Source organism: Canis lupus, chromosome 13 (assembly GCF_048164855.1).
Source record: "Canis lupus baileyi chromosome 13, mCanLup2.hap1, whole genome shotgun sequence".
Taxonomy (NCBI): domain Eukaryota; kingdom Metazoa; phylum Chordata; class Mammalia; order Carnivora; family Canidae; genus Canis; species Canis lupus.
In genome coordinates, this window is record NC_132850.1 from 43,659,125 (window position 1) to 43,677,529 (window position 18,405).

Consider the following 18,405-nt stretch of genomic DNA (forward strand, 5'->3'; position numbering starts at 1 on the left):
AGAGCCCATGTAAGCACGTTCCCTCAATCACAGGTCAGGCAGAGGGGACCGGACCTGTGACCCCACAGCACACCTCATTCTTAACCATGTAGAATTACTCTGAGCCAAAGGCATTTGAGTTCTTGGAATGTCATTCGTGCCTAAAAACAGAGCCCCACGGGAGGACTCCAGCATCATGAACCCCTCCCCAGGGCTACTCCTCTTCCGGGGACACAGGATGCAGGCACCACACCTGGACAGACATCACTACAAGCTACACATCATTTATTCTCCTAAGGCTCTGTGTATCTATACAAAAAATAATTTGCTTTTCCCTTAAGTGTCCCTTCTCCCTCCCATGCCCCCCTCCCCGCTAAGTTAGGTGCACAGACTCCAGGTCCTGACCACCCCTCGGCACGACTCACTGCTTCCACATGTAAGTCTGACGCACCTGCTGATAAACTTCCTACCTGACAGTAAACGAATATATTATATTTCTGTCTTAGACCAGACGCCAAAATGGGTAACAAACTATTAATTTGAAGCAACCAGATTAGGTGTAGAGCTCCTTTTGCAGAGATTTGCATCTGTATTTTCTGGCTGCAAACAAAATCCTCCGTGTACTCAGCCTGAAAACCCTTACTGAGAAAACACTGTGCACATGCTCCTCAATCTATGGATTGAAAATACACTTTCCCTTGGAGGTACACAGTGATTCAGTCTCCCTCCCCCTTGGCAACTGACAAGGCTGAAAGCAATCACGTTTTACATAAAACGGACAACAAATGAGCAAGGTGGCTGATGAACTCGGGGTTTCTCAATCTTGGCACTTTGACGTTTGTCCTGGATGATTTTTTGCTCTTGGGGAGCCATCCTGAGCACTGTCAGGCCTCTAGCACGAAAGGACAGTGCTGCCCCCGTGCCCACCTGGCTCATGACATCACGGTCTCTCCAGACTTCTGTCCTGAGGGACAAAGCCACACCCCACACCCCCGCTGAAGTTTAGGTCTAAGTTGACCCCGCCCTGTGGCCGGGAGACTTCATGACCCTGACCAATATCGCTCTAGCCATGGCACGCCCGGAAAATGAGGTTTCTGGTCTAAGTGACTGGAAGAAATAAAGCCGCCCACGGGAGACACCAAGGCTGGGAGCACCTTGAAGGAGGGACCCCGGCCCCAACTGCCTGCACCCCCTCCAGCCTGCTGTCCTCCAGCCCCCATCTGGGGTGTGCTCTGCAGCCCCATGCACTCCCCGAGTCCCCGTATGTGGCAACACGGCTGGAAGGGCCACCACCCACCGTGGGCACTACCTGCAGGACATGCCCACGGGCCCAGGGCCAGCACAGGATGGGGCCGGGAAGGTAGGCGGCTGCCCGGTCCCTAGCCACAGCGGAACCCAGTGGGAGGGAGGACCCCTGTCCCGAGGCCCTGGAGGGGGTGACCCCGCAGTGCTGCCTCATGTAAGGGGTCCCAGGGTCCCGGAGCCTCCGCCCCCACCCAGAACCTGCACAGAAGCACATTCCCTGAAGCTCTACAAGAATCCTGAGCCTCGCTCCCCATTTCTGTCTCCCAGCACTCACTTCAGGAGCCAGGGAGGGACGCAGCCTGACAACTCCTGCCCCATAGACACCAGGCCAACAGGTAAGGCCCGAGGCAGTGGGTGCAGCTGGGGGGCCCTATAGTGCCACTTCCGGGAAGTTTGGAGCCTCCTCTTATGAAGACTCAAGGCCCCTCCAGTTGCCACCCTAACCCCACACACCTTGGGGACCTCGTCAACTCGCTGGAGACCCAGCAGAGACCAGGCAGGTCCCACACAATCCCCTGCCTTCCCCTTGGGCTCCCTTCTGATAAGAAAGCTTCCTGGGCTTCCAGGCCCCAGGCTCAGACATCAGCCACCGGGCATCAGACACAAAATGGGCCTGAGGGCTCAGTCACAGTAGAGCCATTGACGAGGAAAGTCAGCATCCACTACACAGCACAGGCTATAATAACGTTCTGGTGGAAGAAACTCAAAGACTCAACCACTCCCGTGAAGGGAAGCAAAACAGTAATACTGGGAACAACAGGGGTGCCTGGGGGCTCAGGGGTGGAGCATCTGCCTTCGGTTCAGGGCGTGACCCCAGGGTCCAGGGATCGAGTCCTGCATCGGGCTCCCCGCAGGGAGCCTGCTTCTCCCTCTGCCTGTGTCTCTGCCTCTCTCTGTGTGCCTCTCATGAATGAATAAATAAAATCTTTTAAAAAAGGATTTAACTTGAACAACAAGTAGCAAGAGGAGTGAATGCACCCAACCCCTCCCCTCCCAATCACGTTTAAGACAAAATTTTTTATTTCAATTTTTAACCTTCACTTCATTTTAGGTTTTGAATTTTTATTTTTAAGCAGAAGGTGCCTTTAAATCTCGGGGCCAGGGATGAGGCACCGAGTCTTATGTTCTATGTATAAAATCAGAAGTGTGGAGGAGAAACTAAGGCAGGGAGGCCAGTTTAGTCCATGGGAAGTGTGAGGGTCTGTGCCTTTGCTGTGGGCCGGGATGCAACAGGCCGTGAGGCTGGCAGGCCCAGGCTGCGCGTGATGGCCTCGGCAGGTACCCTGGGCACCCTCACGCCCCAGAGAGTGCTGGGGGCAGGCAGGCCGGCCTGGCGGGATGGCGCTCAGCAAGGCCCAGATGCGCCCGATCCAGCTCCCGAGCTGACCGGCTCTGCCACCCGCGGGCTGCCAGGTGCTCTAATCCTCTGGGCCTCAATGGGTTCCAGCCTCAGGACGAAAACCGACCATTGTGAGGACGCGTGACAAGCCAGCATGTGCTGTCCTCAGCCCAGTGACTAATCACAAACACAACGAGGTGATGCCAGAGCGGCCGCGCAGATAACCTGAGCGAACCTGGCATCATCAGGAAGAGGGAGGATAAGACGGGGAAATGTGACGTCATCAGGAAGAGGGGGTTTGAGATGGTAGAAGGTGATGTCATCAGGAAGAGAGGGATGAGACAGGAGGATAGGACATGTCAGAAGAGGGCGGTGCGTCCTCAGGCTTGAGATCGCGGACTCAGAGGTGCCAGGTGCTGTGATGGAGACACCGGCCGAGGACCCAGGTCTGGGGCGGACACGGCCATGGCGACAAGACACCGACACCTTCGGGTTGAAGGCCGCGGCGAGGGCGAGGTGAGTGAGGTGCGGAGCGGGAGCCCGGCCAGGGCGGGCCGTGACCCGCGCCTGAGAGGCCACCGCCTCCGTCCAGACCGAGCAGGGGTCGTCGGGGGCCGGGCCGTCTGCAGACAGGGAAGGGCTGTGTCGGGGACCAGGAGGCGGCTGCAGGGCCCCGAGGTGAGGCGCCGAGGGACACGGCGACACGGAGCTGGGCGGGGCGAAGTCGGCCCACAGTCGGGGGGCGGGGGCGGGGGGCGCAGGCGCCGGGACGCAGCCGGGAAGGCGGGAAGGCGGCGGCGTCTCTTCTCCTGGGAACGCCCGCTGAGCCTCCCCAGGTCCTGCGCGCGGCGACCGGCGACCGGCGTGGTTACCGTGGTCACCGTGGTCACCGTGGTTACCGTGACCGCGCTGCCGGGGCCTGCCCTCCCTCCCCCCGCGCACCCCCTCCGGGCGCTGCGCATCGCGACCGCGGGGGCGCCCCCGGGCCCCGCCACCCCCACCCCCACCCCCGGCCACCCCGGCCCGGCCGAGGTCAAGGAAGGCGCGTGGTCCCCGCCCGGCCACCCGCCGCCGCCGCCGTGCCCTTCTCCAACAGCCACAACACGTTGAAGCTCCGCCTCCGGCCGAGGATGAGCTCCCCGACCTCAGCGGCCGCAGCAACCGCACGGCCAAGGCGCGGACCCCCCAGCTCTACGCGGAGCTGCGCCCCAGGAGCTCGCCGAGCGGCCTCCCGCCGGACGACGTCATCCGGACCGGCGCGGACAACCCGGCCACCCTACATCATGACCGTGGGCTGCGTGGCAGGCGACGGGGAGTCCTATGACGTGTGCCAGGAGCTCCTTGACCCCATCCTCGAGGACCGGCCCGGCGGCTACAAGCCCAGCGACGAGCACGAGACCGACCTCAACCCCGACAACCTGCAGGGCGGCGACGACCCGGACCCGGACCCGGACCCGGACCCGGACCCCAACTATGTGCTGAGCTCGCGGGTGCGCACGGGTCGCAGCATCCGCGGCTTCTGCCTCCCCCCGCACTGCGGCCGCGGGGAGCGCCGTGCCCTCGAGCAGCTCGTGGAAGCTCTGTCGAGCCTGGACGGCGACCCGGCCCCGGTACCACGCGCTCAAGAGCATGACCGAGGCGGAGCAGCAGCAGCTCATCCACCACCACTTCCTCTTCGATAAGCCCCTGTCGCCCCTGCTCCTGGCCTCGGGCATGGCCCGCGACTGGCCCGACGCCCGAGGCATCTGGCGCGATGACAATAAGACCTTCCTGGTGTGGATCAACGAGGAAGACCACCTGCGGGTTATCTCCATTCAGATAGGGGGCAACACGAAGGAGGTGTTCACTCGGTTCTGCAACGGCCTCACCCAGATTGAAACACTTTTGAAGTCAAAGAATTACCAATTCATGTGGAACCCTCACCTGGGCTACGTCCTCACCTGCCCATCCAACCTGGGCACAGGCCTGCGGGCAGGTGTGCACATCAAGCTGCCCCACCTGGGCAAGCATGAGAAGTTCCCAGAGGTGCTCAAACCGCTGCGGCTTCAGAAACTAGGCACAGGTGGTGTGGACACAGCTGCTGTGGGTGGCATCTTTGATGTCTCCAACGCAGACTGCCTGGGCTTCTCAGAGGTGGAGCTGGTACAGATGGTGGTGGATGGCGTGAAGCTGCTCATCGAGATGGAGCAGCGGCTGGAGCAGGGCCAGGCCATCGATGACCTCGTGCCTGCCTAGAAGTGAGGCCCCAGCCCACATCTGCCACCACCACCAGCCCCGCTGCTTCCTAACTTATTGCCCAGGCAGTGCCCGCCATGCACCCCTCTGATGTTCGCCACTTGGCGGCTGAGCCTGTAGCCTTGCTGTAGAGACTTCTGTCGCCCTTGGTAGAGTTTATTTGTGATGGCTAAGATGTTGCTGATGCTGAAATAGGGTTTCGGCCTGCAAAAAAAAAAAAGGAAGGCGCAGTGGCCCAGGGGCAGTCTCCCTAAGGGGACGCGCTCTCCTGTTTCCAAAGGTCGAAGGTCGGCAAGGCCCCAAGGGCTAGGCTGGAGGCTCCACGGGACTTCCGTTGTCCTGTGGTCCCAGAGGCCACGCCCTGTGCCCTGCTCGAGGACAGGAGGAGGACAGGAGGCGCCCGAGCTGCCTGCCCCAGCCGCCCTGGGCCGGGCCGGTGGGGGTTGGGGGGGGGTGTGGGGGTGACTCTGCCCGGAGGGCCACGCATCTGGACTTCTCCTCTACAAGACCATGGCTCCGCTGTGAGGCCTCCTGCTGCTGAGAACACTCCTGCCTCCGCTCACTGGGCTGGTCTCAGGAGGAACAAATGGGACTTAATCAGTGCCCAACACCCATGACATCTCCTGGGAGGCAAGACAGTAGCAGGCCGCGCTCGGTGCAATGGGCTCTTGTGGTTCACACTGAGCATTCATTCTACAGAGCACGTCCCCCGGGATGGCTTGATCCTCACAGTCGTCCTGGGAGGAAGACACTGTCCCCGCTCTCCTTTTACTAATGAAGAAATGGATGAGATCCCAAGATGTGATGTTGTTACTGTCATGGACTTGAACCCGGGCACCCAGGGCACGGAGCCACCGCCATGGAGTACCTGCAGTCTCACCTGCACACTCCCTTACTTGGACTCCTGCTCCTAGGAAGGCTACGTACGGATTTGCACTCAGGCTCTGGAAAGCAGCAACAGCATGTCCGTCCCAGGGGCAAGCACTGGCAGGTGGCTGTCCCAGGAGAGGCAAGGGGGACACATGTCCAGGTAGGTGGGATGTGGAAGTGATGGCCAGCCAGGTAGCAGAGAGCAGAGGGACAGAACTGCACAGCTTCATGACAGCCTGGAACGTCCCGGCCCGCCGCCAGCTGACTGGGCCAGGCAAGGGTGTGGGTGTTGGCGTCTGCAGACACACAATGTTTCCCTCACACCAACATGCCCAGGGACATGCTCAGGCCCTCGGAGGCCGGCCCCAGTCACAGCCACAGGATACCACCCACAAGCCTCCGCTATACGCAGAGACCAGCAGGGATTGTCTCCTCGTTGGGGATGCTACGTGGGCTCTTGTCAGTCCTCCTCAAGTAGGCCTCACTCTGGACCTCTGTGCTCACCTCTGCATCTCCCATCCTAGCAAGCTTCCTGCTAAGTCAGTTCAAGGTGGCCCCCACCCCTGATGTCTGACTGCCCTTAGTGTCAGACTGTGGTCCTCATTCCCAGTTGCAGCCCAGGTGAGGCCCCATCACCCTGGCCTGCCCTCCCGTGGGGAGAACCCCCAATGTTGAGCTGGGGCCCCTCCCTCCAATGCTTCCTCTGGGCAGTTCTCCACCCACCCACAGCCCTCGCCCCACCTCTCTTTGTGTCTGGGCTTAGATCCGATCTTTTCCCCTCTGGAGAACCCCAGTGCAGGACCTGAGTGAATCCACTTTACCTGTAACAGGTGTTGTTGAGACCGAGAAAGCGAAGGAGGACTCCAGGAGATAAAACGTTTTTTATTCCGCATCTTCTCCTGCTTAGTGCTTCTAGGACCCATGCCCCCACCTACTCTACATAGGCCTTGTAGGCTCTACACGCAAAGATCTTATGTCCTCCTTGTGAGGTCAAGGAAGTAAAGACTTCTCTAGAGCAGAGAACACCTAAGAAAGGAACAGGTGAGAAATGACCGGGATAAAGCCATGACGGGCGGACTCCAGACTGCCTGCGCCAGATGTCTCGATGCCAAGGCCCCCGGGCCCCAAGGAACAGCACCTGGGGCCTCACCTTGGTCTAACCAGGTCCTGGATGCCTCAGGGGTCATGTACACCAGACTACTGCCCTCAGTAAGACCCCCGGATCCCAAGCGAAAATGAGACTCGTATTCTTTCCTCCCTGTGTCTCCTGGACACTCTGTCTGTACCCCCCACCCTGTCCGTACACATGGGCAATAAACCCCACCTTCACCTCCTGCTGGCTCATGTTTGCCTTCCATCCTGCCTGAAGCCAAGGACCCTCTCAGCTGGTCCCACAGGCCCTCCTGGGTCCCTGGCCCCCGCCTGCCTACATCATTACAGATGATTTTTTCTTGAGCAGCTCCAACAATGCCTGGGGTGGAGGGGGGAGCTGAGCAAAGCCTCACAACTACAGGGGGAAGGGTCCAAGCAGTGAGACACCCCCAACAGTTCAACCCCAGACCTCCCCGCCATGGTGTTTTGCTGGGAGAAAGACACGCTACTTGAGACGTTTTATTAGACTTGCCCTGGGGCACCTGGGGGCTCAGTCGGTTGAGCATTAGACTCTTGGTTTGGCTCAGGTCACAATCTTGGGTTGTGAGATCGAGCCCCATGTCAGGCTCCATGCTCAGCGCAGTGTCTGCTTAAGATTCTTTCTGTCCCCTAGCCCCCTCCCCAGCACACTCATGCTCGTTCTCTCTCTCGCTCGCTTTCTCACTCGCTCTCTCTCTCAAATAACTTTTTAAAATCTTTTTTAAAAACTTGCCTTTCACTATCTCCTGGTAGAAAAAACAGTAAATCTGCTAAAAATTCCATAATTTCTCCAACTAGGATGTTTTTCTTACCAAACAAACTTCTGATATTTAAGCATCTTTGAAATCTCATTTTTGCAAGAGAAGTATTCCCAGCTGCACACCTGAAAATAAAATGCTTGTGTGTATTTAATGATACATGAGCACAATAATGTTGGCTATTTCTGTGTGCCATCAAAAGTAATTCCTTTTTTTTATTTAAATTCAATTTGCCAGCATATAGTATCACACCCCGCACTCATCCCATCACATTCCCTCTTCAGTGCCTATCACCTAGTCCCCAGCCCCCTACCCTTTGTTTCCCAGTCTCTCATGGTTCGTCTCCCTCTCTAATATTCCCCACTCAGTTTCCCTCCTTCCCTCAGCGTCCCTCTCACTACTTATATTCCACGAATGAGTGGAACCACATGACAACAGTCCTTCTCCAACTGATGTATTTTACTCAGCATAATACCCTCCAGTTGCATCCATGTTGATGTAAATGGTAGGTATTCGTCCCAAAAGTAATTCTTAGAAACATCCTTTGTTTTATACAGGAAGATATGGAACAGTAGCAGGGCAGTTTATGGTGGTAGAGACTCAAGACCTTCAGAGCAACACGTAAGAAGGCCTCCTTTAGGGATCCCTGGGTGGCTCAGCGGTTTAGTGCCTGCCTTTGGCCCAGGGAGTGATCCTGGAGTCCTGGGTTTGAGTCCCACATCGGGCTCCCTGCATGGAGCCTGCTTTTCCCTCCTCCTGTGTCTCTGCCTCTCTCTCTCTCTCTCTCTCTCTCTCTCTATATATATATATATATATATATATATATATATATATCATAAATAAATAAATCTTTAAAAAAAAAAAAAGGCCTCCTTTACTAAAGGCTAGGCACTAACCTGAACCCCAGCTGGCGTCAGGCAGGTGGCACGATGGGGGCCATCCTGTGTCCTGTACCAGCTCGTACCACCTGGCCTCCACCCACCCAACGTCAGCAACAGTCCTGACAACCTGAAGTGTCCCCAGACCTTGCCAGAGAGCCCCTGAGGGGCAGAGTCAGCCCGCTGGAGAATCCCCGAAGTTGAGGGCAGAAATGCTAATGTTCCACATTCTTCACCCTGTCAAGCAGGAAATGGACTCACAAGTGTGGGTTGAGAACATTGACCTTGATGGGGAAAACTAGCACAGGAAAGAATGATTGTTCAAGAAAAAAACACATGTTTACATGAGAACACCTTTGGTGTATTTCATGGTCGCCTGGTCTCGGGGGTTGTTGTACAGCAGGCTGGAAATTTCAGTAGCACATTCCCAGATGTGATGTTCTTTCAAGTAGTCTCCGGCCCGACTTTGCCAGATTGTTCAGTACGCTGCCTGTGGGGAATACGTTTCGGCAAAGGAGAGGATGCTTGGGGTGTGATGCTCTGTGAGAGTTGAGATGTCAATAGGCGGGGCACCTAACAGCACTGCTTCATCACTGCCCACGGCAAAGTTGCCGGTTTTCCTTAATAGATCAATTACTGGCCTGGACTGCAGCGGGATCGGCTTTCAGGCCACGATGTGCCTGCGCAGCAGCAACTAGGCTGAGGAGCTGAGACAATGCACTGAACCTGAATTCTGAGGCTGTTTTGCAAATGAGTAGATCAGAAATTAAGTAAGACTACGGATGTAGTGAAACCAGCTGTCACTGCGGTGCCCAAGTCCTCCGAAGGACCCAGAACGGTCTTGTAGTAAAAAATAATAATCATCCAGCCTTACAGCAAGAGGCACAGGAATAAGCCCCATAAACCCAAGTAATAAGGAGCTTTCTTAGAGACACACCACCTTCCACAAGGCCCCCCGTTTGGTTCCTTTATTGAGTATTGTATATTCTGACTCCTAGAATGCTGGAAAGTGCTCTCTGAGCCACACTCCATTAGGAAGAGAAGAAGTCGTTCACGATGTTCCCGGAAGGTGTTAGAACTGCCTTGGTAGCAGCAAAAAGAAGCAGATCGAGATTTCAGTTGTAATGACAGAGGCGTACCATCTCCCGGTCAGGCTGGGCCTTCCCACCGTCAACACTACCTCACTCACTGCCCCAAGCCCACTGCTCTCCACCCCCAGCCCCAGCCAGGGCCTCACACCTGACACGTGGGCATCAGGATGGACAGCCGTGTACCCCATCTCCCGCGTCCCTTCTCAGTCCCCATGGGGCCCATTCTCTGCAAAGCAACAGAAGTAATCCCAAAACAGAGATCAAGTGATATCATACCCACCCTGTAAGGCTTCCTCTCACAGAGGACAAAATCCAAATGCTGGCCCAAGGCCCAAGGCCAAATGCCCTACACAATCTGGGCCCAGGGACCTCCTGCCATTTGCTCAGGAAGGCTCTTTCCACAGCTACCACAGGCACTGCCCCTCCCACCTCAGGGCCCTGCATGCGCTGTTCCCCCTCCAGGACCATACAGCTCAGCCAGAGAAGCCTTCAAACCTTTCAGAAGCAGACTCTCCCCCTGCATATGCTCTACCTGCATCTCCTTTGTGTCTTTCATTGCATTTACTCCAACCTGCAATGATTGTGTGTCATGTGTTGCCTCCCTTAGAGGACAGAGCCGATGACTGTCCAGGACGGCACCTGGTATGCAGCGGCTCAATGAACAGTTCTCAAGTGTGTGAGCTCTGGCATCTGGGAGCCCTCACCCCTCCTCCTTCACCTGCTTACTGGGTCCTGAATCCTGGCCTGACCCTTGTCGAAGACTGAAACTACAGGGGTTTCCCACCAAGGTCGCTACTAAAGACGCTGGTCTACTCCCAAGCACCCCTTTCCAGCAGGGGCCCACCACTTCCACTGATTGGACTTCCGTAGAGGGTCACATGTGTCTGTACCAGGCAAAGGGCTGCCCAGCTCCTTGGAGCTCTGCCCTTTAGAGGGTCCTGCTGGCTTTGGAAGGCCAGTCCCCAAACCCTTCTGAAGGCCTCCTGGTTCCCACCCTGGGTTCCTCAGCTCACAGATGCCCCAGAATGCCCATGACAGCTGTGCTTCAGAAACTACACTGTAGGGGCACCTTGGGGCTCAGTGGGTGAGTGTCTGCCTTCAGCTCAGGGCATGACCCTGGTGTCCCGGGATCGAGTCCCGCATTGGGCTCTCTGCAGGGAGCTTGCCTCTCCCTCTGCCTGTGTCTCTGCCTCTTTCTCTGTGTCTCTCGAATAAATAGATAAAATCTTTAAAAAGAAGAATCAGCAGCAGCTACACAGGAGCTGCCCCGAGGACCACAGCTCCAGGAATGTCAACCACCAGGGCTTCTGTGCACTGAGGAGCTGTTACACACAGGCTGCTGGGGTCCCAAGCAGCCCAGCTGGACTCTCAGCTATAAAGTGGAGATGGCCGCCCACACTTTGTGAGGTGAGTCTGAGAGTGGAAGCTCCTGAGTACAAAGCACCTTACACATAACATGCATCCAGCAATGACAACTGCTACTATCCAAATGGGTTTACAGATAAGATCTAGGGAGGGTGGGGAGCTTGCTGGTGGCCTTGGATCCTGTGGCTGGCAGTAGCAACCCCCCGCTCCCACCAGCCTGCACCTCCTCCACCAAGGGGTGGAGCCCCTTGCTCTGCCCATGGATGAAGCCTGGTGATGCGCTGTGACCACCGACTGAAACACAAGAGGGTTTGTGCCGCTTGTGAGCCTAGGTGAGTGCCCTGTACAGGCTTCTGCTTGCCCTCCTTTGGAATCCATGCCCACCGAGGGAATCAGCCGGGCTGTGAGGTGACAGACGTGTGCCCAGGCATCCCATCACCTTGGCCGGATGACCACCAGACATCTGCGGGAAGCTCCAGAGACCAGGTCATCTCAGACCCATGCCCCATCCAGCCTGACTCTGAGCTCCCCTGGGCCTGGACCCGCCATCTGTGGGCCTGTGAGCAGGGAGCCATTGTCGGGCGGCTGCATTCTGGGTGGTTTGTTCAATGCAACAGCAGCTAATTAACGCAGCCATTTAAATATGGTATCAGTCTCACATCCTTTGCTTTGGTGTGACCGTGAGTCAGTGCTTCAAAAATACCTAATAGCTTCACTCATCAAACACTCTTTGAGTCTGTCTCTGAGCAGCACGGTGGGGCCGGGCACTCCCACAGCCCCTCACCATGGAGGCCTCAGCTGTCCCCTCCTTCTCCCTCCTGTGACATGAAGGACATGACCCAGGAAGCTCAGGAGCGTCTAGAGGACACGCAGTTCGGGGAGGGGAGATCCAGCCCTGGGGCAGGCCTCAGTGGTGGGAAGGCCCCCACCCCTCCCACCCCCCCACCCTGAAACCCCGGCCCCCCACCCCAGCCCCCTTCCCACCATCCTGAGGCCCCTGCCCTGCCCCGGCCTCCCTGCCTCCCAGTCTGCTTCAAGGTCCCCAGAGGCTGGGCTGTCCCAAGGATGCTCACGGGTCACCCCCATGCCCCCTGCAGGACGCAGTGCACGGAGCCCCCATGAGGGCTGCTGGGGACCCACCTAGCCCAGCTCTGACACACACAGGCCCCCGCCCCAACTGCCAACCTTTCTGCCTCACGACGTCTTGATTGTCTTTGATGTCGCCAGGTGAAAACTCCATGAGGTTGGACCAGGCTTTCTGGAAACACTGGAATCCCTCGTGGGTCAGCCCAACCTCAAGGTAGAACTCTCGAGTCGCATTCTGCACAGTGGGAAGCACCTGTGTCAGGGCCTGGCTCTGCAAAGAAAGGATGCCCTCCTGAGGGGACACAGCCCCAGGCTGGCACCGCAGCCCAATGCCCACCAGCAACTTCCTCGCAGAAGCAGCCATGCCTGCACCCCTTCTTCTCTTAGGGAATTTAAATATTTATAAAATGCTGTGAGACGCTTATGGGGAAACAGTGTAAACCAAAAATAAATTGGGGAGAATGTTTTCAGAGGCTATAGTTCATAGTAGTAAACAGTTTTGAAGAACAACACAACATTGTGCACATGTGGAAGTTCCCAGGGGATATACTCTCTAGAGCTCACATGCACACCCAACAATACCATCCATGTGGCCCTTAATCCAAGGGTGACCAGACATCTGTTAGCACAGTACACAACTTGTTTAGGGATCTGCCGCTGCAGCATATTTCGTTCGGTGGCACTTACACTCCGTGACTCCAAATCACTCCTCTCCCAAAACGTTTTCAGCACATGGGAACACATCTGTTGGGTATAATCTTCTAAAAGTCCAGTATAAGACATGAGAGTCAGTGATGAGTTATCTTACTGGTAGCATCTCATGTCAGAAAACGTGATATTGGGGCTCCTGGGAGGCTCAGCCAGTTAGGCATCTGCCTTTGGCTCAGGTGGTCCTAGGATTGAGTCCCAGGTGGGGTTTCATGCTCAGCGGAGTTTGCTCGTCCTGCTGCCTCTGCCCCCTCGTGCTCTCTCTCTCCCTCTCTCTCTCTCTCTCTCATATAAATAAATAAAATCTAAAACTAAAAAGAAAACATGACATCAACAAGAACATCTGTGCATGGGTTTGGCCCTACTCGAATGAGCGATCATCCTCGCTGGCTCCTCCACAGCCTGGTGCCTGCCCAGCAGAGGCCCGACTGCGCCCGGCTCCTGGGTGTGAATTCAGCTCCCCTGCACCTGCTCAAAGTGCTTCCCCCTGCCACACTGACCCCCGCAGCTTGGTGCAGGCACCGCCCAGGAAGGGACTGGGAAAAAGGTCAGCTTGCAGCCCTGGAGGCAACCAGCTGTGCTAGGGGTCCCCGGGGCCATAGGCCTCCAGCTCCATCACGCACCCCTCATATGGACCTATAAAGGTGACCCTTCTCAGCAGCTGGCCCAGGCCTCATCCTTCCCACCCCACTTCAGAGACAGACTCCAGGCTGACTGTATGACAAACCCCTGAAGACTGCCCCCAGATACTGGCCCGCATCATGATTGGCTGCAAGTCACAGAGAACCCAGGTTAATAATGACTTGAGGGGTCCCTGGGTGGCTGGGTCTGTTAAGGGTCAGCCTTCAGTCAGTCATGGTCCTGGGCTCCTGGGATCCAGGCCCACTTCTGGTCCCTGCTCGGTAGGGAACCTGCTTCTCCCTCTGGCCCTCGCCGCCACCCTTGCGGCTTTCTCTTTTCTCTCTCTACTAAATAAACAAAATATTTAAAATAGAACAAAACAAAAACAGTGACTTGATTTCTCTCTTGTGCAGCAGTCAGGAAATGGGTGGCCCAGAGTTGCAGACACACCACAATGTCAGAGACTCAGATTCCTTTTACCTTGTGGCTTGACCTTGCCTGACCTCCATTCCCAAGGATACTTCCTGTTGCAAAATGACTGCTCCATCTCTGGCCATGATATCCACAATCCCACCAGCAGAATGGAGGAAAGAGAAGGGGATCAGACTCTTCGCTTCATGAAAACCCTTTAGAAGCTGTCCACACCATTCCCACTTACTCTGGCCAGCCCACACTTAGGCACGTGCTCATTTCCAGTTCCAAGGAAAGTTGAGAAATGTGGGCTCTTTTTCCAACCATTCACTGAGCTAACCATCCGGGAGAGGGGCACATCACTTACTATGAAAGGGGAGATGGATCCTAGGAGATTACAGTCTGGTATACCTCATTCACACTTTTCTTTTGAATTTCAAGTTCACAGTGTTTTCACCCATTTTCTTTCCTCCTGCGTGTCTCAGGGGAAGGGATGCCCAGCCTCCTTTTCAAGGACCCGTCCCTCCCTAGGCCTTCCGAGTCCTGTCGCCCTCACAGAGTCCCCGCTGGCATCTCCAGTCTGCCCATCTTCCCAGCTCCTTTCCTGTTCCACACATACATACGTGTCCTGGATCAAACCTCACCTGAAGCCATACTATCACCAACAAGCTTCTCAGACTAGTCTCAGTACGTGCTGTCCTCCCTGTCAGCATCACACAGTCAACTCCAAATGCCCCACAGTTCAGCACCCCCGCATCTACCCCTTCCATGTCTGGGGGTCACCACTGACCCCCACTCAGCAGTCTTTGTGCAGCCCCCTGAGCAGCACATCCTCCTTGGTTCAGGGGGGACCTTCTGTCCCTCACGTATTCACATGCCCCTCCTCCCTGTGTCCCTCCAAGTGTGAACAAGACCCCGTGTCACTCACAGGTGTGCTCCCCATGGGCTTCCAGGCCCCGCAGGTGAGCAATCCTGTCTCTGTCCATAACCCCCAGCAGCTGACGGTGCTGCCCGCACCTCCTTTCCCACCTGCAGACTCAGGACAGGGAACGTTCAGGGTCCCTCCTCTTCCCCTCCGGATTCCCCACACCTGTCAGACTCAGGTGCAGCCGGGCCGTATCCCCAGCCAGACCGAGGAGGGCAGAAGCCGGGGGGAGGAAAGCTAGCACCCTAGCCCCGCACCGCCCTGCAGCCTGGGTGTCACTGCCCTGGGGCCAGTGACAGGGGTACACAGCCGGGCATGCAGGGATCCCTGGAATTTTGGACTGTCCCCTGCTGCCTCCGGGCTGTCCCTTGCTGTTCCCTGCTGCAGCAGGACCCCGCACCCAAGTAGAGCTTCGTGGGCTTGGTCAGCAGTGCTCAGGACAGGAAAGGGTCTTCCTTGGTCACCGTCCGCAGTCGCACCAGCTGCCGCGTATGGAGCTGCGTGCTTGCTACACGTGACGTCTTGGGTCTTTACAGACGTGCCACAAAACAAGGGGCCACTGCTCCTCCACTGCAGGTGGGGAAACTAAGGCTCCCCAGGTTCAATCAGTGTCCAAAGCCTGCGTGACTTGCATGGGGGAGGCCGGGGGTGCCCCGCCTCCAGGACTCAGCTCCGGGCCTTGTCCTTCACGAGGAGGTTTCTGACCCATAACCACAGGCCCTTTCGCAAAATCATCTGCCTTCACCACCCGCATGGCGGGCAGCGACACCCATGCTCCCAACAAGCGCTTGGGCGCAATCAGCTCCCCAGCCTGAGCACCGTGCCACTGGATGGAGAGGGGTCCTCCCCACGCAGGGTGTGCGGCGGTGCCCCTGTCCCCGGGTCGTGAGCACCCGACTGTGTCCCCTGTGGCCACGGCCTCCTGGGGAGCACAACTGCCTCCCTGCAGAAAACTACGGCCTGCAACTCCTGCAACAACCCGAGCTGAATGTGCTGCACATGCCAGACGCGTACATCACGAGTAACCAGGTCAGGAGCCACAGGCACCTGTTTCAGAGAAGCCGTTATCGCCAAAGTAGCTTCAGAAGTGTCTTTGGGAAGTACCTCCAGGGCCCCAGGATACTCCCAGACCAGTCCCCATAGTGGCTAGTCCCGAACCACTGATGCAAAATACTTTGAGAACAGAACCTGAGACTGACGACTCCTAAAGGAGCCTCAGGGACAGAAATTCCCCTCAAGTGTCCAGCTCCGGCGCGCCTCCTGCAAAGCCGTCGAACCTTCCACGACCGCGACCGTGTATGGCACGGGCCACACTCCCTTGCTGCTCTGCGTGTTCTCAGCGGCTTCCGGCCACACAGGGAGCTCCTTTCAGACAGAGAGCGTGCCTGCCTCACTCCTGCCAGCATCCCAAATCCTGGCACAGCGCTCGGGCAGGCAAGGCCCTCAGTCAGCGTCCACGGAGTGGGTGAATGAGTGAATGACTACGTGAATTCAGTGACAGTCTCAGAAAATAACTGGTGCTCCCCACGCAGACACTTGTCAGGGATGAACACCTGGACCTCGCAGGAAAAAACCTGGGGGCTCAGGGGAACTTCCAGAATTACGGTAGGATAACAGAGAACCGCTGGACTCCACTCCTGGGAAGATAGAAGAGCTCAGGGTCGCTGAAATCAAGCTGCCCTACTGTGAGGAAGCAAGGCCTCAGGTACCTTGCCCCCACAGCCAGCAGTAACAAACAGCCTCCAGGTCTTGCACCTCACTGTGTGCCACACGGGCTGAGAGGTGCTCTATGTCCTTTCTTTCCTGAGCCTGTTAACAACCCCTGGAGCCAGGTCTGGGATCCTCAACACTCAGAGAGGTCAGAACCCTTGCCGAGCTCACACAGCAGCGAGGGCCAAAGCACTTCAAACCTGGCCTGCCAGAAAACATGCAGTGCCCTGCTCACACCTCTGTGCTGCCTTCTAAGGACGCGGAGTAGCTGCAAATTCAAAGTGATCCACCAATTCACTTATTAGGCACCTGTAGGTTGTAATATGCCACGGAGGATATAAACATTGGTGACCAAGCATGATCTCTGCCACAAGGAGACTTGCCATGTTAAGTCTTATTAACCTCTTTAGATAGAATGCTTTCTGGGGCAGAGGCAATGTTTTAGAAAAATTTGAAGGTCTTTGTTTTAAAATAAAAACAGCTTTGTCTCTGGTTAGTTATACTACTCTTGGTCTACACATGCTACTGAAATATGGAAAATTTATAATTTTTTAAAGGCCAGTTAAATGTCCTCGTATGCATAGTTAGTTATGTATTATGAGCAAAATTTTCATTGTATTCAACAAAGGCAAAACTTAATATTTCAGAAAAAGTCAATCACTATTGAGACAAGATAATCAACTTTCCCCAACATTTTTGTGAAAATTACAACCAATTAAAACCATAACCAAGGCCTTAACCAGTCTTTTGTTAGTTCTTTCAACCCACTGTTCTATTCCTTTTATTTATTTATTTTTTTTTTTTTGGTTTTTGGTTTGTTTTGTTTTGTTTGCTTTATCAACATTCCCTTTTTTTCCCCCAAAAAATTCACCTCTTGGATCCCATCTATCTACTACTTGTCAACACTAATCTACGGTTCAGGGTATGGATTAAAGTCGGCTTCCTCTCTGATTAACATAATTAATTTATCATTTGTTATTTATCATTAACTCCTCTCTTAGTGGATGAGATTATAAAGGAACAAAGGTAAATAATATCTGAAAATATCTAACACAAAAGGAAGGGCATTTGAAGGATTTAAAGTGATTTTCCACTTTACCTGTGCTAGCATGTTCTCGATGTTCAAGAATAGCCCTTCTGCTTCCTTGGTCTTGCCTATAAGCTTCAGAAATTTCCCGATAAAGAACATTAATCGGCATTTGTTAATGGTGGTGACCTCAAAAAGCCTGCATTCCAGCACTAGATAGGAAAGAAAGGTGAAGCATATTTGGGAAGGAATAAAGAACAGCCATCACCTAATCCTGACATAGGACTTATAAAGACATTAGCCACATTTCAGTGTTCCTCAAAGGATTAGCACTTGGCTTTTATTAGTGCCTACATGTATCACCAGGTATTTCACACAATGACATGAAAAATAATGCTTTTAAATAATCTTGACAGGTAAATGTTGAAAACTAGAATGCAAAATAGTTCTTTCTATAGCACAGTCCATATACTTCAGGAGTTTGTATTGGGGATGATTTTCAGGCAAGAGTAAACATGCGTTTAAAATTACTTGCACAGTTCTGCCCTCTGTTGTAACTATCTTGAATTACTGGCTTTAACAGAAAGAATAAAATGTTAAAAGAACCAAATAAGGAACACACAGGGTGTGTGTGTGCCTGTGTGTGTGTGTGTGTGTGTGTGTGTTATAAAAAATTCTAGAACTTGAAGATTCCATACATGGTACTGCAAAGCCATCACTTTCAGACTTTTTCTTCCCCAATATTCCAGCATCTGACATTTCACTATTGCCTCATCTCAAAGCATTGCATCTAATGTATTTGACACAAGGACATCCCTTGTTCTCCCTCTGCTGTTCTGGACATGGAATACACTCCTGCCTTCTTTCTGCCAGCTTCTTCAGGGATCGCCATTTGTGCACAGAATAAACACTTATTGAGCACTTGCTGCCCGTCAGGCAGCATTGTTGGTTCTCAACACCGAGCAC

At 54.8% G+C, this 18,405-nt stretch overlaps 1 protein-coding gene, 1 long non-coding RNA gene and 1 pseudogene across 6 annotated transcripts in view; 2 read left to right on the forward strand and 1 right to left on the reverse strand.

Annotated features, from left to right (window-relative positions):
* Positions 1 to 18,405, reverse strand: part of NT5DC3 (5'-nucleotidase domain containing 3) — a 96,444-nt gene that overhangs the window by 65,115 nt on the left and 12,924 nt on the right. For 2 of the 5 annotated variants that reach the window (XM_072773387.1, XM_072773391.1), the window contains one exon: positions 12,137 to 12,308. In XM_072773387.1, the coding sequence (XP_072629488.1) occupies positions 12,137 to 12,308 (172 nt within the window). Of the gene's footprint in view, positions 1 to 12,136; positions 12,309 to 17,511; positions 17,652 to 18,405 lie in introns of all 5 variants that reach the window. The other 3 variants (XM_072773386.1, XM_072773385.1, XM_072773388.1) reach the window with 3 other exon arrangements.
* LOC140602997 (creatine kinase B-type-like) lies at positions 2,789 to 7,062 on the forward strand (annotated as a pseudogene).
* On the forward strand, positions 11,004 to 12,511 carry LOC140603003 (uncharacterized). The gene is made up of 2 exons (XR_012006032.1): positions 11,004 to 11,283; positions 12,179 to 12,511. It is a non-coding gene; the product is annotated as an uncharacterized lncRNA (long non-coding RNA).